This window comes from Dipodomys spectabilis, unplaced genomic scaffold (assembly GCF_019054845.1).
Source record: "Dipodomys spectabilis isolate Male_0828 unplaced genomic scaffold, ASM1905484v1 ptg000019l, whole genome shotgun sequence".
In the NCBI taxonomy this organism is placed as follows: domain Eukaryota; kingdom Metazoa; phylum Chordata; class Mammalia; order Rodentia; family Heteromyidae; genus Dipodomys; species Dipodomys spectabilis.
Genome location: NW_024870696.1, coordinates 9972476 through 10000131, shown reverse-complemented (window position 1 = coordinate 10000131; position 27656 = coordinate 9972476). Strand labels below are relative to the sequence as shown.

At 38.3% G+C, this 27656-nt stretch overlaps 1 protein-coding gene across 1 annotated transcript in view; it reads right to left on the bottom strand.

Annotated features, from left to right (window-relative positions):
* Window positions 1–325: 325 nt before the first annotated feature.
* Trim58 (tripartite motif containing 58) overlaps window positions 326–27656 on the bottom strand; it is a 70625-nt gene continuing 43294 nt past the window's right edge. The window contains exons 8-13 of the mRNA XM_042674566.1: window positions 10589–11121; window positions 7681–7776; window positions 5231–5461; window positions 3273–3295; window positions 3078–3178; window positions 326–1126 (exon numbers count right to left, since the gene is read on the bottom strand). Of these exons, the coding sequence (XP_042530500.1) occupies window positions 537–1126; window positions 3078–3178; window positions 3273–3295; window positions 5231–5461; window positions 7681–7776; window positions 10589–11121 (1574 nt within the window). The 3' untranslated portion in view covers window positions 326–536. The remainder of the gene's footprint in view (window positions 1127–3077; window positions 3179–3272; window positions 3296–5230; window positions 5462–7680; window positions 7777–10588; window positions 11122–27656) is intronic.

Here is a 27656-nt window from a genome sequence, read left to right as displayed (position 1 = left end):
GAGACAGGAAATAAATGAGGAATATGAGAAGGAAAACATTCAGAATTATAGACCTTATCTAGAACAATATCAGACTGCTTTGAATGAATTAATTGATGTCCGTGATTCCTAAACTGAGAAGACTAAGGCAGGAGGATATTCAGTTTAAGGACACTTGGACTACATAGGGAGAACCTGTTTCAAAACAGAGAATTGTCATTTCCAAATCTTAACATAAAGAACATTAAGGATGAAAAGGCATGGAAAAGAATAGATGTACAGAAAGCATTCCATACACCGCCAGTAGCGCAGAATGCATTGAAACATATAGGTAGCCATCTAGAAACAGTTTGATGAGCTTGCTCCATTTCCAAAATTATTATACTCCATTCCTCCATATGCAAATAATTTTCATCTTCTCTTTGGTCCTCATGAGATAACCTCCACCACAATGACAAATAAAGTGCTGTCCCAATGTGGCATTTGTTCAGTCTTCATAGGCTGTGCTCCACTCCAAGGTGTTTGTCAGGGTAGCAGGACATCTTGAGAACGCAACTTCAGGGCAGTGCATCTCCAACACTAGAGGCAAGGCCAAGAAAACCCCTGGATGCCCAATCTCCAGCCTCTCCTTCAGTCATCGGTGGCAGAAACAGAGGAGCCATGTCACAGATGAAAAAATAGGGCCGGAGAACACCGGAGAACACTTGGTTGAATGTGTAGATGTGAGATCCATCTGTGACGTTGTAAAAGGAGATCTCCCCGGCTTCATAGTCTAGGAAGATGCCTACACAGCGAGGCCGCTCCAGTTGGAGAAGAGGCACGGAGGGGGAGGCAAGAACCATGTACTCGTTCCCTTTCAGCAGCCATACGGCCCAGACGCCATGCTCTGGGGACGGTGTGCTTTCCCCCTTCCTGGGCACTGTGTCTTGGCAGACTCCCAACCCCCACTCTGCTCTTTCTCCCACCACAACTTCCCAGTAGTGTCTCCCGGATGAGAAAGTCTGCAGGCCCAGGACACACGGCCACGTATCAAATCGCTCAGGATTGCTGGGGACATCTCTCCACAGCTCTCCATCCCGCACACTGCGCAGGTCTGTGGTCAGGAGGAGGCTGGGATGCGCCGTGGAAGGGTCCAGCTTCACATCAACTGTGGAAAGAATTGTTTCCAAAATCAGAAGGCATTACGAAACGTTAAGAGCTTTTTGTTTTCTTGAAGTGCCGAGAACTGCTTCAGTCCTACCACGGAGCTACAATTTCAGGTTTCTCATGAGAATCTCATTTCATGAATTCTCAGGATTTCTCACTTTTCTCTCTCTGATAACTCCTAAAGAGACATACAAGCACTCACCTGGCAGTGAATTTTCCTTATTTTCTTGCTTATTCTACCATTATCGCTGCTTATCCAGGCATTATTATATTCCCCAAATTCAGGCATAGCTATTGACAATATCAGAAACCAAATACACAATCATATAAATTCCTTTGGTACATGTACAGAGTATTTGAATGCACTTCGTAGAATATTCCCATGTGTTTTTATTATTGATGAGATATAGAGAATTCCCATTCATTTGAAATCTGTTATTCAAAGTTATTATGATAGAATTCTGAATTCATCTCCTATTTATATTCTGATATTATTCATCTAGAATTCTAAATTAATCCCATGTTTATATTCTGGTATTATTCATCCTCATAACTGTGTGACGTTATATGACTGGAAGTGATATTACTCTGGTCACAGTGAACCACATGTACTACAGCAATCAGGTCCATCGGTCTAACTACATGCATATTATCTGGATGCCTAATTCCTATATTTATTAGAATTATTTACAAGTATTCCAAAACACATTTTATATGAAAGGGATACTCCACCATCTACTTTATAGTGATTTTTTAGCCAGTGTAAACTTCAGGTAAGTTACTTGGCCTACTTCAGAATGAATTTGTTTAAAAACACTGAGCAATCATGGTGATATTTTTCAATGCATGTTTGATCTTCATCCTTCATATAGCTCTAGGGGCAGCCTGGTCCTCAACTGAGGTAAGTATTCTTTATGTCAATCAGATGATTGCATGCTGAGCTCCCTAGATAGCCTCAGCATGGGACTACTTACCGGGAAAACCAACTCTGAGATTCTAGAGCTGAAATTTTTAGTCATCTGTCCCTCTGAGGAGGAACTCATAAAAGACTGAGCTGATAGGCCAATGATTTAATCACTTGTAACTACACATTCCTTTAAAAATGCAAAAGAACTGAAGACTTCTAGATAGATGAAAACATTCCTGGAAGGAATGGCAGCCAGATAAAGTAGAAGCTCCTATCATCTGATTTTTACACCTTACCCTATTCATTTCTTTCATCTGGAAATTTATTTATGGTCTGTATTATATCCTTTACAACAAATTAGTACAAGTAAGTATTTCTCTGAATCGGGTAAGCCAGTCTAGAAAATTGGACTTCAGGATAGAATCAGGAGATACTTGATTTATAACTAGTTGGTCAGCAGCACAGGTCACAACCTGTTTATCATTGACATCTGGATTTGGGAAGACATCTTTATGAGCTAGGCATTTGGTAAGATCTGTTACCATCTTCATGTGGATAGGTCAAAATTGACCTACATTAGACACCCAGAGAAATCAATGGAGATCTCATCAGTGCTTGCTGAGAGAAACTTATACACATTTTAGTGACTATGGTGCTAGGTTTAGTGAAATATGAAAGGATAGGAGAAAAAAAAAACTGGTTTGTTTAGCCAGGCAACAATGGCTCACATGTGTAATCTTAGGTACCCAAGAGGTTGAGACCTGGAAAATTGAGATTTCCCAGCCCAGGCAGATAAATTACCAAACTTCACCTCTAAAATTCTGTATTAGAGTCCTGTCCCAAATCTTAAAAAGCAAGTACACAGAAGTTCATATAATCTGGGTGTGGTAGTAATGCTCTCAAAGTAAACCTTGCTGATTTTTGCCTGTAAGATGTTGAGTATGCTTGTTATTGCTGTTCTTCTGCCTCTGACTAGTATATAATAAACTGTAAAAACAATCAGCCCCAGGTAATAGAGCACCCAAGGCTCCAAGATTCAGCCTACCTTGGAATTTTCTCAGCATTTCCCTCATCCCAGGAATGCAACACACTGTCTTTAGCTCCATGGAAATGGTCTCTGGTTCCAGCCGAATGACAGCTGAACTTCTAAAAGAACGTAGAACCATCAGGTGCCAGTATAGTTACCGACCAGCCAACTCCACCTCTACCAAACCCCAGTCAATATAAAAGGAAAACATACCTGCTCAAAGTGTCTCTTACACCCTAAAAGAGAACCATGGACAGAGATGAGTGAAATCTGTAATTGCTACTGACAGTTAAAGTTTAATGTAAGTAAGAGGTTAATACAAATTGTTAATATTTAAGATAAAATTGTAGGGGATAATGAATGTCTGTTTATTAAAGCAAAAAGAAATGCACTACAATTTAACACTCTCAGAAATCCCAACTGATATAGTCATAATTATTAGAACAGAATCAGAGAGTATACAAGTTAATTCCCATGAAATCTATCAAGTTGACTATTTTCTGAACAGATAAATTCTGTCGATTGGCCCATGTACCTAGTGCAAACGAATTTAGGGTTAAACAACTCTGAACTATTTTCAGAACTTATCTGAGGTAAAGATGTAGTTGTAAATATAAAATACTACCCTCAATACCTTTGTAAGAGAACTTCAAATTTCTAAGTCTTTGAAGTATCACAGCAAAGCTACTTATGTGCCCTTGAAAGGAAAGGAAGCAATTGGCAGCATCAACATTTTATCTCAAAGTAGATAACCAAATAAGTTAATGTGTTACATCTCTGCTCTCTAAAATTAGTCAGCAGTCAGATACATTTTGACAGCATAAAAGCAAGGAGACAACTTGTCTTATCATGTATAAAAATGATATCAAAAGGAGAAAGGAGGCAATGAGCATAAATATAAATTATATAGAATATATTCCCCCTAAGAATTATATTACATTTTTTAATATTCATGTGGTACAAGGGAATACTTAGTTAAAATAAGGTGTTATTTGAAATAGTGTGAAGAAAGGCAATGTATGCTATACTGTAAAAGTATTGAAGGCCAGGGTGAGTGGTTCATGCCTGTAATCAGAGCTATACAAGGGGATGAGATCTAAGGATCATGATCTGAAGTCAGCCTTGGCAAGAAAGTCCATGACACTCTTATCTCCAACTAACCACCAAAAAGCTGGAAGTGGAGCTGTGGCTCAAGTAGTAGAGTGCCAGCCTAGGACATAAAAGCCAAGTGGAAGCACAAACCCTGAATTCAAACCCCAGTTCTGGCACAAAAAAAAGAAAAAGGAGGTAGAGGAGGGTAGGGAGAAGGAAGAGGAGAAATTGAAATTCCTTTTATTTTCTGCTTGCAGTACATAAAGTTAATTTCTTTTAGAACTTTTATTTATTTATATAGAAAGGAACAGTAATATTGATGACACTGTTAATACCAAAACTTAAACTTTTCTTATACATAGATATGTTAGAGATTTAAGAAGACAAATGAAATAAAAGTACTCTGTGGGTCAACTGATAAGTGAGAATTCCCTGAAGTAGTCGTGGCAGAGGAGGCACTAAAACTGATCCCAAATGGGTTTATGTTGCAAGTGGTCTGTAAAGATAACACAGCAACAACCCAATTTTCACACTGACTTTGCATTTGATGTCTTTATGAAGCGATATAACCAAGCTTTTCCTGATCTCTGTTATCCTTTTTGCTCTGATTCCCACCGTGGTTTTGTAAAGCTTCCTGGCCTTAAATCTGAGCAAGAAAGTTTCAAGCCAGACAACTGAAAGCATAGTTTAGGCCGTTTACACGGGCATGATTTGTGAAAGGCTTTTAGGATGGATGTCATTGAAAAACAGCCGGTATCACCTCGGAAAAATCTATTGCTTCTCAGCCAGGATGGGGTGATGATCTGTTCCTGTATAAGTTTGCAGAAATCTTGAAATGATTTCCAAAATCGGTTACTTTCTTAAGAAGTTAGGATTGTCTGTGTTGAATATGAACTATCCACTTCTCTAGAGTGCCTTCTGACTGTGGTACTAGCATTTGGCATCATGCAGCCTTGGCATTAAGTTCTAGGGTGCTGTTTCCCTGAGAGCAAGGATGCTTAAGTGCTGGTTGGTGAATCCTGGGGTGCTCACTTCTGTGTCCTTAGCTGCACATCTGTCTGAACCCAATCCCTCCTCACCTCCAGTAGACTCAGGGCTGGCCGCTGGCATCGTTGTTCCAGTTCCTCCACCAGCTCTTTCAGGACCTTGTTCTGCTGGACCAGCTGACTCTTACTGTCCCGCAGTTTCTGCAGGGTAGCCCGCTCCTCCTCCTCCAGCCGCCTCAGCTGCAATTGCTCCTCCTGGGCTAGAAAGCCGCGGTGCTTCTCAAACTCCAACCTGAAGCGCTGCCTCTGCGATTCCACTTTCTCCTGTAATGACATGGTAGACCATGTCAGCAGAGAGTAGGGTAAAAGATCAGGACTTCCTGCCTGCAGGAGTTTGGAGAAAGTAATGTCCTCAGTTCCCAGACCCTTCAGGCCTGAAGCTCTGGAGACTGATAAGTGAATTCCAACGACACACAGAAACTGGAAGCTTTGGACAAATGTCTTGCAGAGTTGCCAAACCCAGAATCTGAGAAAGTCAGACTCAGTTCCTCTATTGCTATAGGCTTGGAGGAAAGTAGATAGAAGTTTCAAGAGGAATGTAGGGTAATATAGTTCATAGCTGTGGTTCAGAGCACAATGACTGGCACAGTATAGACACCAATAGAAGTTTCTGTCCTGCTACTAGATTAGTGGCACAAATACTGAGCAATGCACAGAGATGAAAAAAATATGTAAATGTGAAGAAGATACTTAGATTGGATAGTATGAAAGCAGCCATTCATTGCTGCTCACTGTAGAACCAGGACTTTGATCACTTATTTCATGGTTAACTTCAATTTAGAATACTATTTCAATTTACAATACTATTTCTACTCACATATCCCATCTACAGTTTCTGAGTAGACCTAAGGAAGTCTGTGGCTAAAAGGTTGCTGTATCTAAATCTTATTCTCTTGAAATAAGAATGTAGAAAGCCAGTTTGAAATTACAGATGAATCATATTTTCAAAATCTCTACATCTTGAATTCTCTGCTCTGACTTTACCATTTTTGAAATTCATTGAAAAACAAAAACCATCACATTTTAAAACCCAGTATCATTTCTCTCCAAATCTCTTAAGATAAAAGTTTCCTCAAATTTTCCATTCCTATTTTCTTTTATCACTTTCTAAATCACTTGATTCAATAATCTTGGTCATTTACTAAAGTTGCATGATTCTGACCCTGCAGTTTGTTTTCTGAAAAATGAAAAACATGTAAATTATATGCATTATTCCTCCATATTGGAAGCTGTTCTATAGAACAGTAGGTCTGATGTCTCAGTTGCTGGAAAAGAGTGGTAATATATCTGGGTATAAGAAATCATTCTAGGCTGGGAAGATGGCTCAGTGGTAGAGTGCTTGCCCTACATACATGAGGCCCTGGGTTCGATTACTCAGTACCACATAAGCAGAAAAAGCTGGAAGTGGCTGAAGAGCTGAGGGACAGCGCCCATGGCCCAGAGTTCAGGCCTCACAACCGACAAAAATAAATAGATAAATAAATGAAAATAGTTCATAATAAACACGTTTTTTTTTTTAAAAAAGAAATCATTCTAGGAGAAGGGATTTGCTGAGTTTACCATCTCTTCACACCATCCTGTTTAGTGCTACAATAATAACTGCAGAAACAGAAAGAAAGGCATTGCAGAATACAGATACAAGTTTTATCATACTTGACCTTGTTACATGTGGCTCCTATGGGTATATTAGTGAAAGCCATGCAGACTGACTTGACCTTGTACAGGGATCTCATTATTCATCTCAATGTGTATGTTATAACCATAGGGTCTATATACAGTTTCATAGTCTTACCACTACTGACAGTTTGACAAGATTATTTTCTGTCATGGAGTATGGGAACTGTCCTACACACGGTAGGGTGTTTAGCAGCATTTCTGGCCCTACACAATAGAGAGTATCATATTATACCTCCCAGAAGTATGACAGCCAAAACTATCACCAGATACTGCAAAACATGTGGGGAAGATGGTAAAGCCACTTCAGTTTAAGAAGTACAGTGTGTGTGTGTGTGTGTGTGTGTGTGTGTGTGTGTGTGTGTGTGTGTGTGTGTGTGTATGTGTGTGAGGGTATGTGTGTATGCATGCATATATGTACATAAAATGATAAGAAAAAGAACTAGGTGGTATGGAAAAGGAATATTTGGATGGAAGTCAGGAAATAAGATGAAATGATTACTATTAGGTATACTGCATCTGTTATAAAGTCATGTGATGTTATTACATTCATTTAATCAATTTATTTGTTCACTACAATAGTAAGTAATAGAGATACAAGAGTGAGTTTAGATATGCTTAAGAGAGTAAAGCTGTTCAGTTTTAGTTTTTTTCAGATAATGTCAATGCATGTTAACAGAACAAAAATAAACAATATAATTGGAAGGATAAGATGATCCAAGATGACACTAACATGTTGTTTTTTGAGCAATTAGGAGATTTGGCTTCTGTAATCAGTTAATCTTCCAGAACCCCCAACCTTCCCTTACCTTCCAAATGACAGTCTTCTTCCCCACATTGACCTCCTGAGTCAATGCTTCTTCCATCTCTTTTCTTACATGTTCCAGAGCTATTTCGAGCTTTACCTGTTTAGAAACATAAGCCAAAACCATTACAGGTGTCCTTGCTTAGGATCTAACATCCCCTAGATGTGGAAAAACACAAAGAGCAGATAAAACTGTTTCTGGAAACATGTAAAAAATGGCATTAGGCTGAGAGGCCATGGCTCATGCCTGTAATCCTATATACTTAGGAGGCTGAGATCTGAGGATTATAGGTCAAAGCCAGTGTGGACAGCAAAGTCCACGAGACACTTCCATCCAATAAAAACAGCAAAAAGCCAGAAGTAGAGCTGCAAATGAAGTTGTAGAGCACTATCCTTGAGTAAAAGAGCTCAGAGACAGCACCCAGGCCCTGATTTCAAGTCCCAGGATTGGCAAACACACACTATATATGCATATATATATATACTTTTTATATAGAAAGATAATTATAGAATTCATCACTAAGATGAAAATAAATGTATTTGAATATCAAATACAAAGATTTATTTGGAAAATATTCATTGCATCCTGGTTTATAATAGTAAAATGTAATCAAACTGTAAAAACTACAGCCTGGTGCTGGTGGCTCATACCTATAATCTTAGCTACTCAGAAGGCCGAGATCTGAGGATCATGGTTCAAAGCCAGACTAGGCAGGAATGTCTGTGAGACTCTTATCTCCACTAGAAAACTGAAGTGGCGCTGTGGCTCAAGTGGTAGAGTGCTTGCCTTGGAGCTGAAGAGCTCAGGGACAGTGCCCAGGCACAGAGAGAATCTAATATATATTATATTCACAAGATAGAATATAAATATGGTGTTGCAGAACATTCAATAAGAAACACAATTTAATATTGTGTTAAATATTGTTTATGAAATGTCAATTTTAAAGAAGTTTTTCATACTTAATATATAAAGCTACATCATGGTAAATGAAATTTTTGTGCTTTATTATTTTTTAAAAATTTTATTTTTAATGTAATGTACTGAGGGGATTATAGTTACACAAGTAATATACTGATTACATTTCTTGTCTAACTTCTTACCCCTTCCCTTGTTTTTCTCCCTGCTTTCCTTTCCCCCTAACCTCCCCTGCCAAGTTGTTCAGATCATTTCCAACATGTTTAGTTACAGGAAACATTGCTGCAATCCAAAAGTGATATGGTTTTATATGGAAAATAAAGTGCTTAATAATAATAACATTTGTATTGTTAATTTGTCCAGAAGAAACCTTGATGGGTAATATTTCAAATAAAATAAATATGTAAATAAATAAATAGACCAGTATGTTGAAGATTGTATGAATAATAATAATAATATTAATAATAAAGTAATTCCATACTAAAAAAACTAGTATTTGCAATGTTGGCACTTGTCTTGATATTTACAAAGAACACTACTCTTTTTAATTCTTGTAGAAGGAAAAAAAAATCCCTAAAACTCAAGAAATAGTGAGTAAACACAGGAGGGGAAGAAAAGGTGCCAAGTTTGGGTACAACAGTGATTAGGCGAGTTTTGCTGGATCCCATGTTTGGTTAGGATAAGAGAGAAGTAAAAAACATAACAGAGTCCTGAACATCTTGAATGGCAAGACTAAGAAGCTAAGATGATATTTGTTTGTTACTTAATTGAAAACTGTTGGAAAATATGGAAAGCATTTAAAACTATTACATTGGACATGTTTTCTCATGGTACTTTCAGGATTTAAACTATCAGAAACATAACTTTTAAAGTATGGAGTATCTGAATTGTGAAGAAATCAACAGAAACCAAAAGTTGAAACCAGGGAAAATAGGTATGACAAGATGAAATACCCCAAGTCACAATTTAAAACAAAGAGAATAAACATTTTGAGAAAGCTGATATTTGCCATCCATTCAAGAATGATAGAATTAATTACTTTAAGTATGTCAGTAGACTGACGATGATGTTGACCTCTTTTGCTTTAGTAGGTGTTTCCAAGGCTGGGGATTTAAATGTATTTACATTATGAGCTTTTGAGGCTCTCTGGTGTGGGAGATTCTGTATGGTTTCACAGATGCCACATTCAGGGGCCAAAGTTGCAGTAGGGACCAGCTTTTCACTGAGGATGTTTATATCACAAATTCTCTACTGATCCTAGAATCCTATTCAAGGGACAGAGGCATGTGCACACTTTAAAGGGAATCAGAAACCATGCCCAACCAAATGCTGTTGTCAACAAACGGCCAAACTTCAGGCTTGTTTGGGTAGCAATATGAATTAAAATGGAGCTAAGTGCTATACAAATAGAATAGTGCCAATTATTGTGCAAATTAAAATTATTAGAGGTGGAGAGAATGATGATCAGAATGCATTAGACTCACAAAATGACATGTTCAATTGAAACTCTTTTGGACAACTACTTAATGATAATAAGTGCTAAAAAAAAAAAAAAAAAAAAAAGGTATTAAGAGCGTTTACACTGAAGGTGTACAACAGTAACCCATTAACTCACTTTCTCCAGTCATGGGATTCAGACTTTGAGCAACAGGAAAAATAAGACCAGGTGAAATTACAGGGGGAGGAAGAGCTTCAGCAAAGCTGTGTGGACAATCAGAAGTGAAGACGGGCATCTGAGCGTCTGCCCTGAGTTTTCAACCAGGGGTGATCACAGACACAGGCAAACCTAACCCCAGTGAGCCGTGGGAAAGGGAGGAGGTGGGCGGGGGAGTGATGGGGGACAGTAGGAGTTATTTAGGAAATTCAGGCGAGTGGCTTTGTTTCAAAGCAAGTCCTTTAACGTTTCTAACTGCGACTGCTTCCAAGTCTGAGCAGTATTCCCAGATTTCAAGCGTGGACCTTTCCAGCGTGGACAGGAGCACCCAGCACCCCTCACCTGGTAGCACCTGGCGGCTTCCTGCAGCGGCATGGTGCTGTGGCCCCGGTGCTCCGGGGTGGTGTCGCAGACCCAGCACAGCGCCACCTGGTCCTCCTCGCAGAAGCGGCTGAGGTCCTCGCGGTGCCAGGGACACTGGCGCGCCCTGGAGGCCCCGGCGCCCAGGCCGAGTCCCAGCTGCCGCACGCTGTCCACCAGGCTGGCCAGCTGCCGGTTGGGTCGGAAACTCGAGGGCTTAAAGGGGCTCCGGCACTGCGGACAGGCGTAGACGCCCCCCTGTGCGCTCTCGGACTTCTCGCAGAACTCGGAGATGCACCTGAGGCAGAAGCTGTGACCGCAGTCCACGCTGATCGGGTCCTGCAGGAAATCCAGGCACACAGAGCACCTGGCCTCCTCCCGCAGCCGCTCCCCCGGCGCGCCAGAGGCCATGGCCCGCGGAGACCGAGGCCAGGACCCGCTGACAGCAGCGCTGCTACCCAGCGCCTGCACTATCTCTGCTCCGGGTCTGGCACAGACGGGAGGAACCTCACAGCCTGGGGAGACGCAGACGCAGCCCCGAGATGGGTTTTATCGGCTTGCTGGCTGAAGTCCAGGAGTCTTAAATGAGCCACTCTTAGTGAAAATCCCCAGCTTAGACATCCTCAACCACAAGGTAAATTCAACACCCTGCACTGACTACCAGCTAGGGAGCTGATCACTTCCTAGGTTTTGTTTGTTTGTTTTGTTTTGTTTTTGGATTAGAAGACAGCAGTCTCACCCTAGTGTGTAGTATAAAGCCACCTTTATAGCATTAAAAGTGAAATGTTATTAACGTTTGGATTCTAACTTTAGCTATTTTGAAGTTTAAAGTTAAAAATTAACAACATTTTGCAGGTTCCTGAATTTACAAGATTTCCTGATCGTGGGATTGTTCTATTCCATCCCAACTCCTGAGTCTATGCTTGGCCTATGGACACACAGTTGCTTTCGAAGGTAAATCCAGGAAGGGAGAGTATCTCCTGGGGACCTTACCATGGAAAGGAGCTTCAGATCTTTCTTGCAGTCTGGCTGTCAGTTAAATTTGGAGTCCAGCTGAGCTCTTTTCTTCCATACATATTGGACTACTACTCTATGGTCTTCACATGGCATAATTGTTTTTTAAGGCATAATTGTTTTTTAATTCTTCTTCTTCTTCTTCTTCTTCTTCTTCTTCTTCTTCTTCTTCTTCTTCTTCTTCTTCTTCTTCTTCTTCTTCTTCTTCTTCTTCTTCTTCTTCTTCTTCTTCTTCTTCTTCTTCTTCTTCTTCTTCTTCATATGGCATACTCATTTTCTTAGTTGGTTTCCCCAAGTCTTAAATTTTTAAGTATTTTTCACTAATTAGTTCATGATAAAGAAATGAAACACCATCTGATGGGAAATGCCTGAATCCACGTGTACAATATTGATAATAACAATATACCCAGTAACAATTCTGACGCTAGTGAATACCTAACCCAGTTCAGTGACAGTCCTACAATGAATAAGCATTTCCTAGTTGTTGCAAACATCCTTTGGAAGTGACAACTTTGTAAGCTATGTGCTGGAAGGAATTATTTGAATATGGGCTATCAATGCTGTAGGGATTTGAGCCATGAGTGAAATGATTGGACAGAAGCTGCATTCAAGGCTGGACCAGTATGAATAGGGTGAGCTAATGAATGTCTTCCATGAAATAATCAAATCCTGCAATAGTCTCTCTTCACAGCCACAAGTAATTCATTGGGAAAGAGTTTGAAATGGTGGTGAACCATGCTTTGGGTGAGTCAGTTAGCCTCTGCCTAGCATATGTGTATTTGTGCAGCCTTGAACCTCAGATGCAGCACTGAATACTAAAGGCATGGGAATGAAGAAGAACTAGATCAGCTATCAAGGAGATTCAGGCTTAGTTGAAAGAGATCAACACCAAATCATTCAAACAAATAGCTACAAATGAATAACTGGGAGAAACACCCTTCTCTAGCCCTGCAGGAATATAGCAGAGGAATCTACACAGGCTGTTCTGTCTCAGAGCTATATTGATGGCTTAGTGTCAGCTGACTATTAAGCAATCCTCTCCCCCAGGCTGTGCAGTCAGAAGGTGCAGAGAATAATACTGTGAAGAGAGGGTGCTGAATGTATCCAGGTGATGTAGGATGTATCTAGACTACTCAGATACATTTGCAGGGGAGACCAGGCTTATGGCTCAGGTCATGGAATGCTCTCTGAGGTTCCAAGATCTTTGTTATCATTATAAATTTTGGCCTAGACTCAGCAAAGAGCTGAGTCTAAAGGATCTTGAGGGCAACTGACCAAAGGTTAAGTAGACAATTGAAACAGATTCTTTAAGAACAAGTGTGAATATGAACAAAATGTTTAAGAGGAAAGCAAAGGGGCAAAGGGCTTCAAAATGTGAAATGTTTCCCAGAAACATTTTTTTTCTTTAATGGATGAGGAAGTTTTTAACTTAAATTCATGTTTTCTCAGGATCTCTCTTTAAAATGAATAAAGCATATCCTTGTACTAACCAGCCCCAGTCAGATGCACCACGCTCCTTGCTCTCACTTCAATCCATGTGGCACATTCTCAACCTACATAGGTCCAAGCCAACCTCCTTCAACAATCCTCTCTACTTGTGATTTTCCTTCTCCTGCCTTCTTGAATTAGTTTATTGAAATACAAACTCCATCTCTCTGCCCTTTCTCTCTTAACTGCTTTGACATGGTGGCATTTGGATCCTGAAATAGGTACTTCTGGACAGAGTAATTATTTCCCTGCCATAAGCCCTTTTGGCCAAGACATTGAGCAATTTTTGGATATAAGTTTTGTCTCAGCAGGGGTTGCCCCAGTCTCTGGGCCCCCAATCTACTCTTCTGACCACTTTACAATGAAGATAAAAGAAAAGGAGGAAGGAAAGAAAAGGAAGAAAAAGAAGGAAGGACAGAAGAGAAAGAAAAAGAAAGAAAGAGAAAGGAAAGAAGGAAGGAAGGAAGGAAGGAACGAACGAACAAAAGAATGAACGAATGAATGAACGAAAAGGAAAAGAAAGTCAACTTCAAGAGCAACTGACTCAGCATCTGTGGTTTTATAATGACTTTGGTTTATTTTCATTATAGCCATTACATGCTGCCATATTTCTCAATGAATATATTTTTCTTGTCATACAATAGACGTTACAATAATTTGTAAATGTCACTTTAAGTGTACCCTTTAGTGGCTTTAAATACACTTAGATGTAATGTTATTATCTCCAAAACTATTCCAACTTGTACAAATGAAAGTTCCTGCCTATTAAACACTAAAACCTTTCAACCTACATGCTAGCATCTGCTCTCTATTTCTATGATTTAAACTACCCCCAGGGACCTTGGATAAATAAACTTATATGGTATTCATCTTTTGATAATTGATATATATATATCACTTAGCACAATTTCCTCACTGTTCACCCATTGTGCTTCATAGAACATTGTAGAATTTCCTTCATATTTAAGGCTGACAATATTTTACTGTAAGTATGTATCCCATTCTTATTACTAACTTTTCCTTCAAGGGATACTTGAGTTTAGATATTCTCAAAAATATTTCCATCAGTACATATAAACATCTATATTTCCCAAGACCTCCTTTTAGTTTATTTTTTTTCTTTTTCATTTTATTTTTTTATTATTAAGGTGATGTATAGAGGGGTTACAGTTACAAAAGTAAGGCAATAAGTATATTTCTTGTCAAATTTGTTACCCCGTATTTCATTTTTCTCCTACTTTCTCTTCCCCCATCCCCCAAGTTACACAGATGATTTCCAACTTATTGTCTTGTGTAAGTCGCTGTTGCTTTGGTTCCACCCTTCATCCTTTGTCTCACCATTCTGTTCTTCCTGTTCTCTTCCCTAATTTAAAGAAATGTATATACAATGCCAGGGTACCAAAATCAAGTAAAATGGCAACGGGAGATATACCATAGGGGGAAGAACATACGAAAGAAATTTAAAAATTGCATAGTACATTCAAACCAACTTGCTCTTTTCTTAATGTTTACCCAGGAGTGTGAAATTTCTTATGGAGTCTCCAAACTATAATTTCCTTATATTCCCACTAGCAGCCTTTCTCTTTCTCCTCTCTTTTGTTCTTTCTCTATGCATATGTGTGTGTATGTGTGTGTGTGTGTGTGTGTGTGTGTATGTGTGTGTGTGGTCAGTCATGCAGCCAAGGCACTTGAACTCAGGGCCTGTGCTTGTACTCTTCCACTTTGAGCCACAGCACCACTTCTGGTTTTCTGGTGGTGAACTGGAGATAAGAGTCTCATGGACTTTCATGCCTGGGCTGGCTTCAAGCCCCAGCACTCAGATCTCAGCCTCCTGAGTAGTTAGGATTACAGGTGTGAGCCACTAGTGCCCAGTTAGTTGGTATTATTTTTTGCTGCATACAGCAAGTACATGCAGATTTTTTCCTTTGGATGTACTTGGGATTAAATGTAGGGCCTCATGTTTTCTGGGAAAACATTCTCTCACTTGGGCCTTGCCTTTAGCCTCTTTTTGCATGCATTTTTTGTAGGTTCTCAGTTTTCACCTGATTCAATCTATATTGTGAATCTTCATACTTTTCCTTTATCACCAGATATGCCAGGTTCATACCCAACCATTGGTTGAGATGGAGTCTCTTAAACTTTTCATCTTTTCTGGCCTGGAACTAAGATTCCCACATATCTGTCTCCTTTATAGCAAGGGTTACAGGCTTGATTCACCAAATGCAATGGAGGAAGGGCTTTCATTTATAGAAAATCATCTCTTCTTTGTCAGCATGCAAAGACAATATCTATAATGATAAAGCTGAATTTATATTTTTTCAATAAACTTTCAACTGTAAAAAAAAAAAAAAAAACTTTTTGTGGGACTGGGAAGGTGGCTCAGTGGTGGAGCGCTTGCCTTGCATGCATGAGGCCCTGGGTTTGATTCCTCAGAACTACAAGCAAAAAGAAAAAAGCAGAAGTGGCGCTGTGGCTCAAGTGGTAGAGCGCTAGTCTTGAGCTGAAGAGCTGAGGGACAGCGCCCAGGCCCAGAGTTCAGGCCCCACGACCGCCGCCCCCCCCCAAAAAAACTTTTTGCCTAAACAAGTAAAAAATTCTAGGATACTAAGGATCCTTCCATGTCTAGCTATCCAGCTGGGTACAGTTTGAAGAAATAGTTACTTTGTTGATACAACTGTCAGGGAAGTTATATATTATAGAATTTGCAGGTTCCATCAGGCTTCCTTCTGCAAGCATGCACCCTAGAAGGTCTAGATTGGCATTTGATATATATTACTCATACAGAAGAAAAAGTCCATAAATGGTATTTTAATGTTTTACCTAAAATATAAGAGAAGGAAAGTCCTATGATGCTAATGAACAGGAAAGGTACATGTAAACGTACCCAAGATGCAGGTTGTACACTATGATCCCAACTATGTATACTCATGTATATTGGATACATGAATTGCTTAGAAGGAAAGATAATACTTGCCTAACTTCAGATGATACTATGGATATATATATATATACTGAAATATATTTTCTTTATATTTTCAAATTTTCTAAGAATTATGCACATGGATAATATTAATTTGAAGAATGCATATTAGCTAGATAAACTCTCAATGACTAATAAATGGTACAGTGTACATCGTTAAAGATTCACTGATGTGCTTTATTTTGACAGTTTGGGGCTTGAACTCAGGACCTGGGAACTGACCCTGAGCTTCTTTGGTTCAAAGCTGGCACTCTACCACTTGAGCCACAGCACCATTTTTGGCTTTTTCTGTTTATGTGGTACTGAGGAATTGAACCCAGGGCTTCTTGCATGCTAGGCAAGCACACTAGCGCTCAGCCACATTCTCAGCCCTTACTGATGTATTTTAATGCCCAAACAAGTCCTAAGCATTGGAAAATACAAATTTGTTGAATGATCCATTAAAAAGCAAGAGCTATTTTTGTAAATTTTTTTATTCAATCACACATTTGTTATGCTAAAAGAGACAAATTTAACCAGGCATGTTAGTAAGTTAACATTTCTGGTTAGAAGGCTTTACATACATTTAGATGGTTATCATTTCCATTATATTATTAATGGGTTGAAATTTTTTATTTTCAATTTATCTTCTAAATTTTTACTTACATTGCCCCTCACATCCATATATTATTATTCTTAGCTAAATTGAGAATGAACTTCAGTACACGTTTACTTAATTGAATTACTGATGAAGTTCTTGGCTATAACTATTCAGCCACACCTTTAATTCATGTATGATGGTGAAACACTATTCCACAAAAATAATTTGTTAGATCTACAATCACCATAGTTCACTCACTCACTGCCTACTTGCCTTGTTGAAAAGAAAAAAATCCTTTGGCACAATTTTATCTGAATGTTATTAGGATAATTCCTAAGTTAAAAAAAATAATTCATTTCTAAAACAGTGTAACAATGCCAACTTTCCCATGTGTTTCATTAACGCTAAAACCTCAGTGGGCACTATTTAACCTCAGAAGGTTGATTACAGAAGAATATCTGGGGAACAGATTCTCAGGAGGTCTAGATCCTCCAGAAAAACAGGTAACTGAAAGCACAGTCTGTTTTCCCTAACATCCAACGCCAGCAGGAGATGGCTCTCTTTAGATCTCTCCATGAATCCACTGACTGGATTTGGATAAGAGAGGGTGACACAGACAAGGAAGTAAGGGCCACATAGTCTCTGGATGGTGGCAAAGGGTCAGTCCAGGGAGGCTCATGCCTGGAGAAAGCCAATGTGGTATGTTGTCATAGTGTCAAAGGCCGTACCTTTCTATTTTGGTTGTGATAGTGGATATTGCATTCTAAAATTACACAAAACTTAGTAGAGTATTCCTCATTTTAAAAGCAATTTTAACCTGTGTAGTTGCTATGGCTACATGGTAGCAGTAAGTATCTTATCTTATTTAAATTGTTTCACAAGCATGTAAAACAAAATAAGAAAAAATAAAGTAACCAAAAACCCATTCTCAGAAATCAAAAGACCATGTACTTTACCTTGAAGGGTGCCAATCAAAACAAGAATATTATGGATTATGTTTGCTTTGTATAATTGGAAAGAAAGCTACAGCATTAGATCTGAGGATAACTGGTTGTCCTGGCACTGAAGCAAACAGCACTTGGGGAGACAGATTGTATTTTCAACTTAGTGTACTTAAGACAATTTCAGCAGTGATTATAGAAGTAGTGAAGGTCTTCTGAGAATTTAAGCAATGGAAGTAGTAAAGGTCTTCTGAGAATTTAAGCAATGGATGGCAATGAACAGCTCAGCTTCCTTGTAAATTTGTGTAATGTGGTAGAACTTCTATGACTAGAGAAGTGAGCAGGATATCCTCAACCTTCTTCCATTAGAGTACAATGCTGTTTGTTATGCATGCAAGTCATTTATTATTTATTTGATTTAAATGTGGTCACTGTTCATTTTGACTTGAGTGCTAGAGAAACCCAAAAATAGTGTGACAACCAAGACAAGAAAGGACTATTTTCCAAGAAGCCATTGTTACTTTAGTGAGCAAATTTGTATCACTGCTGTGTCTTAAAAAAAAAAAATTTCCATCATATTTTCTTCTTTCAGAACCTATCAATTTATGCAGGTTAAGTAACTAATCACTTGTTTGTTTCTCTGTATTTTAAAGATAAAACCCTTGTAATTATTCTGAGGTAAATACCATAGTTTTATCTTGAATCCCTGCAGGAATTCTCATGGAGGATTTTACTGGAACAGATCAGTAAAGTGAGAAATGAAGGTGTGCAAATTTCCATACAAAATATCTAGAGAACCTGCATCTGTTAAATCCTGGGTGACTAGAAAAATATGAAGGAAGTTAATACAGAATGGACAAGGGGTATAGGACAAGGGGTATAGCAAACTCCAAGAGGAGGACCCAGTAAGTCATTAAGGCTTTCTTTGGTGTTTCCTTTTTCCTTTGCAAACTTTGCCTAAGATAGCTAGTGCTGTATAGTTAAACATACATGAAAGATCAGGTATTTTGTTCCTGATAGCAAAAACATTCATTTTTAGATGTCATTGTCATCTATATAAACACCCAGGGCCACATGAAGATAATTCACTCAAAGATTTACCCAAGGATAAGAGGAGAAGCAAGGGACAACTGAAAATAAGCCACAGCACAGGTGAAAATACAAGTGGCAAATGAGCAGAAGAGTTGGTTCCTAGTGGATGAATAAGCTGAAAGTCACAATGTTCTAACATTATATTGATGTTCACTGTGTCAGCTTGTCTGTGGTGTAAACTTTGACCTCGGGTACATTATGGACTAAGGTTGAGTAAGTACAAGACTTTTAAAGAGATTTTCCTTAATCTAGGGAAGAGACAGTGTGGCACTTTTTCCAAGGAACAAGTGAAGTTGGCGGTGAATAGGGATGAGACTACAATCTAAAGATGTTTTCATGCAGACCTGTTGACTTCACAAAAATATTTAAAATTGGGTCTGAGAGAAACAAGATTGAAATTTGAGTTTTCTGAGCAGAGCAAGGGGGAGAATGGAAGGTTCATTAGTGAGGAGCTTGAGGGAGAATGTAGACCTTGAGGGAGGCTGGTAGTCAAACCAGGGTTGATGGTGTTGCAGCTTCTGTCATATGAAGAGTTGAAGACATATTAGAAATGAGAGTATGCATCCAAACAAGGAAACTATTCATGCAAACCTTAAAGTCAAGGTTATCAACCAATGGAATTTAGAAATCAAGAGAGAAGGAGGTCCTGAGTTCTATCCTCAGCACTACAAATAATTCTGTAATAAATCAGTAGGCAAGAGATTGCATGAGATTATGAAGGAGAGGAGTAGGTGAGAGAAACAGCCATGAGAGACAAAAATATGCAAAGCTAGGCTGTCTTGGCCTCAGTGAGCATATGATCATGGTTCCTAAGTAGCCAATGAATCTGAAATTCAGTGAGACACACTGTGGATGCCATCACATTGTGGATGCCATCGACCAATGAAAAAAGTTAGGAATGAATGGGAGATGAAGAAGGATGCTCTAGAGCCATTTTGGAGCAGTGGTGAGAGAGAAGCTATCTGTGGTAGAAAAATAGAACAGAGGAATGTCAGCCAGAGAGGCAACGCCTTTTCAAAGGCAAGGAATCTAAAAACAATCAGATAAATACATGCAACATTTGGGAGAGAATGGCTTCAAGATCTTTCTTCTCAATGTTGTCTGAAAGGTATAGAAAACCAGGCTTTTGGCAAACAGGGGAAATAAAGTATCAGCAGAGAGGCCACTGTTAACTCCAAGGCAAGAAATATGAAATATTAAAGTTCTTTCTATAGCTCAGGCTCAGGTCAGGGACCTGTCTCAGGCCAGCTACAGAGTATATCTTCAGCATGATGAAAGAAGCAAATGCAAGCACAGAGGTAGCAAGTAGGAGATTCCCTGGTTGTAGTTGGGAGTTTTCTCTTCAAAAGATGTCAGGTTTTCCTTTAAAATGGGTTTGTTGCTGAGGGACAAGGATATGTTGGAAACTACAAAAGACAATATAAACAAAATCGTGACTGAGGTGACTGGAGAAGTGAATGGTTGTTCTGCAAGAACTAACAAAATACTGGAGTTTATTATATATGAGTTTTTAAATGGTGGTTCCATTTCAAATGAGCTAAAAGCTCATAGTGGCAGGTGAATGCTGATTTTATGCAGCGGTGCTTGACAAAGTTTAATTGAAAGCATGGGAGGGCTGACCTGTTGAATGTGAATACATATTAGAGGGTAACAGAGGTGGCTGAGTCTAAGAACATTACCTAACGGGAACAAACAGATATTTTTTCTATTCATGCACAATTTTCATAAAGCTTTATGGTGACAGTTGGCTTCAAAGTTTTACAGCTTCATTGAGTATAATGAGCAAATATAATTTAATCCATTCACATATATGCATATTGTAAGAGTCCTTGATTTCACTACTAATCACAGTGTTATTTGCCTGTCTTTAGATCTGAGACTTCTAGATTATATAAAATTCAAGAAATGGAGCTTTCTAAATCTCTTTCTAATATCCAATATATATTTTCACCATAATTTTTCAGAATATGATCATATAGCTGGGTATAGAAGAGTACACCTCTAATACAAGTGCCTGGGGGACTAAAGCAGGAAAATTGTGAGTTTGAGGTCAACCTAGACTGCATATTGAGATTACTTCTTAAAAAGGTATATATATATACATATATATTTTCTTTATTTCTTAAAAAAGAAAATATATACGTATGTATATATACACACACATATATATATACAACCATATATATGTGTATATGTCTATATATATATATATATATATGGTTGAATACAAAAGACTGATGGTATCATGCATTTAACCATCCAAAACTCTGTACATGAAAATCAAAACCTCTAAACAAATCAGTCAGTGGATTTCTTAGTATTAACACTTATAAACATTTTATGCTTTTAATATTGCACTTTTCAAAAATGTTTCCTTCCCTCAACAGGCAATGGAACCCAAAAATGTATCTGCTGTTACTGAGTTCCAGCTATTAGGATTCCAGAATCTTCTTGAGTGGCAATTCCTTCTTTTTGCCACTTTCCTATTTGTCTATTTCCTCACCATCACAGGGAATATGGCCATCATCACAGTGGTGTGCCAAGATCCACGACTGCGCTCACCTATGTTCACATTCCTCACACATCTGTCCTTCTTGGAAATCTGGTATACTTCCACCATTGTGCCCTTCCTGCTGGCCAACCTAATATCTGGAGGACATGCCATCTCCTTCTCTGCTTGTATGACTCAACTCTACTTCTTTGTGTTTTTCGGTGCCACTGAATGTTTTCTCCTAGCTTCCATGGGCTATGACCGGTATCTGGCCATCTGTCACCCACTCCACTACTCCCTTCTCATGAGCCCTGACACCTGCACCACATTGCTAACAATTTCCTGGCTGACAGGTGTGAGCACAGGTTTTCTGCCTTCGCTAATGATCTCCAAATTGGACTTCTGTGGTCCCAACCAGATCAATCATTTCTTCTGTGACCTTCCACCACTAATACAGCTCTCCTGTTCCAGTGTCTATGTCACTGAGATGTCCATTTTCATCCTGTCCATTGCAGTGCTGTGCATTTGTTTTCTTCTGACTCTCATATCCTATGTGTTCATTGTGTCCTCCATATTGAGAATCTCCTCAGCTTCCGGCAGGATGAAGACGTTTTCTACATGTGGCTCCCATCTGGCGGTTGTCACAATCTACTATGGGACTATGATCTCCATGTATGTGCGTCCCAATGCACACCTGTCCCCTGAAATTAACAAGATCATTTCTGTCTTCTACACAGTGGTCACTCCATTGTTGAACCCAGTGATCTACAGCTTAAGAAACAAAGACTTCAAGGAAGCTGTTAGGAAAGTCATGAGAAGGAAGTGTGGCATCTATGGAGCTAAAGTGAAAGGAAGTTTCTATTAGATTGAGAGGGTTTGTAGGATGTTTGGGATTAAAATTCTTGGAAAAGGGAGCCTTAGGTTCAGAGCCGTTGTTGAGTGATATTGTGGGCTGAATTGAGTACCACCAACCTCAGTGAGAGAATTTATTGATGGTATTTTGCCAATAACCAGTCAGTAGATAAATTGCTCTATTTAGGGACAATTTTGTTCTCGCCTGTTTTCCTCTATGTTTTGATTGGAATCTGATTGTACAATCCTAGTGGCTGGTGATTTCCACTTATCATTTTCAGATTGCATTAAGATTTATTTGTCATTTTCTACAGCCTTATGTAAGATAGCTGCATTCTCTTATGTACTGATACATGATGTGTCTTGTATAAGATACTTGAAATATGCTTATTTTTATCAAAACAGTGACAAAAATGAATAAGGGATTTCTAAGTGCCAATCATCTATTTTTCATAACTTAAACATAAATCATTTTTGTTCAATCAAGTTTTTCAAAATTTGTGAGAGGAAAGAAAGAAACAGGGAAGAGAAAGAAAGGGAAAATGTGTTAGAAGGAGTAGCTCTAGAGAGAGAGGTAAGGGATAGATTATAATGAGTATTAAATGCCCTAGAACATCTTTGGGTCTTGTACTAAGAGAAATAATTTTCACAAAGTAATGGAAAATACATGAGAAATTTTCCATTTATAAATCTCATTGCTGCTTAAAAAAAAGACAGAGAAAATTATTGCTGGGTTCATTGTAGTAATTCCCCAGGTATAGGTAGTTTGCTTGACTGTGAATTTGTTAGAAAATGGAAGGACTTGGAAATAAATTATATTATAAATAAATTATAATAAATAATAAATAAATAAATTATAGGAGCAAAGAAACATAGGCCCCAATGTTTCCCTTAGTTTCAATAACTAGTATATGTCTAGGACAAGCAGAAAAGTTCAAGAGCTATGTACATATGACCATATATGATGATGCTAAGTGAATTGAACCCCAAGACAGGGACATAAGAGGTTTTAATCTTTCTTGCTGTTGTTTTTAATGTATTTATAATGTACTATATGATTTTTTTTGTTTCTATTGTATATTCTTCCCCCATGGTATAACCTCTGTTTCCATTGTATTTGATTCCAGTGTCCTACATCTTGTATATACATTTTTCTAATTTGGGGAGGGGAAGGGAAATAACAAAATGTAGAAATAAGGATACCGTACCCATTGTAACAAAGAGAAGTACAAACACTGTGTTGAAAACGAACTTTACAACTTTGCCAGAGTGGGGGAGGAGGAGTTGGGGAGGTAGGGCAGGAAGGGATGGTAGGGGAAAAACAATGTTCAATAGGAAAGGTACTCATTACCTTACTCACATAACTGTAACCTCTCTGTACAGTATTTTTTACAATAAAAATATGTATTTAAAATAAATGACTTAGGGGAGAGTGTAAACCAAAAATTAAGAAGAGTTCACTGAGAATAGATCATGAATCAATTTTGTAATTTTTTAAAAAAAGTTCAAATAGGAAAAAGAATGTCAGTGTCAGGATAACGTTTATGAGATTTGCAACAGCTCTACCAAGGGATAATGATATTCGGATAAGTAGGAGATTTTCAGCAAACTTCTCAGCACAGAAACTACTGTTATTCCTGATAAGGGCAGTATCTTTACTATGGGAAAGGTGCATTCCAGACAAGTGACAGCAAATAAGTTATAAGGAAATGCAAGCAAAGCTACATATAATTTTCCTAAGAAATATAGTTTTGAATTGTTGGAGTACCAAATGTATTTTTATAAAGTGAAAGATTTTAGCATCTGTCTAAATTTAAACAACGGTATAAAGGATCTCTTAGTGCACAAAAATTTGAGTAATTAATATTATAGAGATAGCCTGCTATTAAATAGGAATGGATGGAGGGCAACTTTAGAAATGTCAGCACTCAGTAGGAAACATACATTTTTTTCCCTATGGGAGGAAGAAGGTAAAAAAGTTACTGTACTATGGTGGGGGTGTCATCTGAGAATACACATGACCTGTGCTTCTTAGAGAAGATCCACAGCTCTTCTTTTCTACAGAAAATGTATGTTGGGGTTTGAAGAAACTCGTAACAATATTACATTCACAAAGTAGTCCAATGTGAGTCTGATACTGACTGACAAGAGATACAAGGGCCTTGTAGCAATAGCCCACTATGGATTGACTGTGAGTCTCCCATTCGTACACCATAGGATCTCTCCACAGTTTGGACTCACACATAGTGAAAGTCAGAGTTCATTTTAGATGGAATTCAGCTCTTTGGGTGGAGCTAAGACAAAATGGTGAAGTGATGTATTTTTGTGGGCTTTTTTTTTGTAAAGAAAAGAGATGAAAACACAGTTGGTAAGTAAATCAAATGATAGAAGTCCAAAGTAAAAAATGCAATTATAATGCAATTATTACAGTTATAGGGATCAATAGCAAGTAATACTCAGATGTTTGTTATCTACAGTTATTAATTGAAGACATGATTTGGGTTGAGGTGACAACAAAGTCATAAGTATGCCTTTTAGTGTTAAGCATAATAGTACACACATGACATATGTGAGGCCCTGGTTTCAACACTCAAACCTGCTTGTAGTGGAAATAGTCATGGGAAATATTAGTGTCTTCATGTATGATAGAGGAGGCTTTAATGGATTGAAGTGTAAAACAACTCAATTCTCAGTTCATTTCATTTATTGTCTCACTTCTTTTGTATTATATTTTTATTGTCTTTAAGTAGCTGGACAGAGGAGTTACAATTCGATAGATCAGTTTATAAGTACAATGCATGTTGATCCATGTCATGCCTTTCTTCCTTCTCCCCTATTCGTCCTATCCCATCCTTACCTCAATTTTCCTAGTTTCTTTAGATATTATGACTGTATTCTCTCCTCACCTTCCTCTCTTCATTCATCTAACCCCTCACCTTGATCTCCACCACACATTTCAAATTCCAGTTTCCTGGTAAATCATTTTGTTGGACTGTGAATTTATTTTTATAAGAAATTACATCATTTGAATTATTCCTTTTGAAAAGATTACCAAGCCAAGCACAATGACTCACATCTAGCTGCTCAAAAAGCTGAGATTTAGAGAACCTCAGTTTGAAGCGAGCCCAAATGGAAAAGATTCTGGGACACCAAAATAATGAGCAAAAGCAAGGAAGTGAATGCAGACACATATGTCAAGCTAGATTGTTTGCATGTGTAAAAGCAGAGCAATGAACCTGGTTAGACTGTCTTAGGAAAGAAGGAAGGGAGGAATGGACAGAAATAAGGGTGAGGCTAATTGGAGTTCATTGTATACATGAATGGAAATGTTACAATGAAATTCTCCCCCTCTGTACAACTAATATATGCGAACAAAAATGAATCAACACAAAGCATGACTTGGAGGCATGGTTTAAACTGTAGAGCACTAGCTGAGCAAACAAGATGGACAAGTCTGAGGTCCTGATTTCAACCCACTCTATCCCTACACTGCAAAAAAAAAAAAAAAAAAAGATTTTCAGACCATTGTGTTACATAGTGTTCTCAGCCAGTGTTGTTGTTATTATTATTTAGGTCTAGTGAGTATCATTGCTGAGTTAGATTTCTCAAAAGAATCTCCTATTTCACTTTTCAACAACTGAGAATAAAGTTGAAAATGAGCCATATGACTTGAGGGGAAGGGAAATTGGGAGGGAAAAATACCTGGAAAAAATGAGGGAGGGGATGACACTGTTTGAAAAGAAAGGTACTCAATACCTGACTTATGTAACTGTAATCCTTCTGTATATTACTTTTACAATAAAAATCTTAAAAAATGTTTTTGTCATAGCCATGACCAGAAAACGTGTGCAGAAATTTGAATGAAGCTACCTCCATTCTATAATTCCTTCAATATGTCTCTTCTATGGACTCAAATTTTCATAGTTTTTTGATTGTTGCCTAACATCTGAATCTGTGGCCACATTGCAAGCTAGTACTCTAACACCTTGAGCCATAGCTCCACTTCTAGTTCTTAGGTGGTTAAATTGAGAACAGATTCCCATAGACTTTCCTGACAGGTTGGCTTTGAACCATGATCCTCAGCTCTCAGCCTCCTGAGTAACTAGGATTACAGGCATGAGTTCTCAGCTTCCAGTTGGGATTATAATCATTTATCTTATTTATAATCAAATATGAGGAAAGTGATTTTAAATATATTTTCTGTCCCATGTATTAGCTTTAATTTCTTATTTCTACATCTTTAGTAATCCTTCAAAGAATGTGTTCAAATCTGTATATTTTAACATAATTCTAGTTCATGAGAAAGAGCTGGAAATAAGAGAGAAAATGTCATTATTGTGAAAATTTTTGACTTGCTAGATATATTTAGACTATTATGTTGTTGAAAACACTAGTATAAAAATTAGAAAAGTGGATAAAATTGTACTAGTGTAAAGGATGTATTTTACTATGTGCAAAAGTAAAACCTAAGATTAGGCTACAACAGAAGCCATTTATTCTGGATCTCTTTATTATCAGGAATTTTAATATCAGGAGACAAAAGGTCTAACAGCAATTTAGCTGCATTCTAAGGAACACCTCAACTGTCCAAGTTGCTTTAGACCTGTTAAGATTGGTGGAGGCAAATGGACAATGATAGGTGCACAGCTCCTGGTTATCATTATTCAGCATGTGTACAGGCTGCAAGAGCACCGAAGGGCCAGTACACTGTGGTTTTGTGGTTTGGCCTCATACAAAAATATCCATTTGCGGATATGTGTGGGACTCATTTTCTCCATGGCTCTCAACTAAAACAAGCCATCTGGAGGTGTCTGATAAAAGCACTGTCTTATCATCAAGCTCTACCCCACAATCTGCCAAGGATTAATTGCTTTTGTTTTTCTTTTTTAAAGAAATACTGGATTAAAAAAAAACTCCAAAAAATCTGATATTGATAGCTAAACATAGCACATATCAATTATCTCAGCACTTAGCTCTTGGGAGGCAGAGAGAGGAGAATCCAGAGTTTTAGTTCCCTGGGCTTGGTAGAGTTTGAGGTTATCTGGGTTATGGCAGTGAGAAGTCAGATCCGCCCTCTACCACCACTCCCCTCCCCCCCACCATCCTGCCAACCTCCAAATTCTATGGACTGGGGATTTAATCAGTGATAGAGTGCTTGTCCAACATGTGAAAGACTCATAACAAGGAAGCAAATACAACAACCAATAGATAGCAGTAGCTCAAGTATTTAGGCAATGCTGATTGGCTGGTTTTACAAGTCCCTGAAGCATAAACCACCCAGAGGCACTGAATAAAACAAAGGATTACTAGCCAGAAAGACAGGGAGGTAAGAGATCTCTCAGTTGGAGAGGAAATGGGAGGGAACATACAGACTTCAAGGATGCCTCTCAGCAGAGTTCCTAGACAAAAGTTAGGAAGGACTCTTTAAAGCTATGGGTTTTCCCTATCTATATCTAACAGATGTTTGTGGGTAGTGTCATGAAATATGCAAAAAAGATAGGCTGCAAACAACTAAAGATCTACTTGTTAGAAAAATATTTAAAATTATTGTGTATAGAATAGTTTGAAATTGGCTTTGCGCTAATGGTTCCAAGATTGGAGTAGTGAGATAG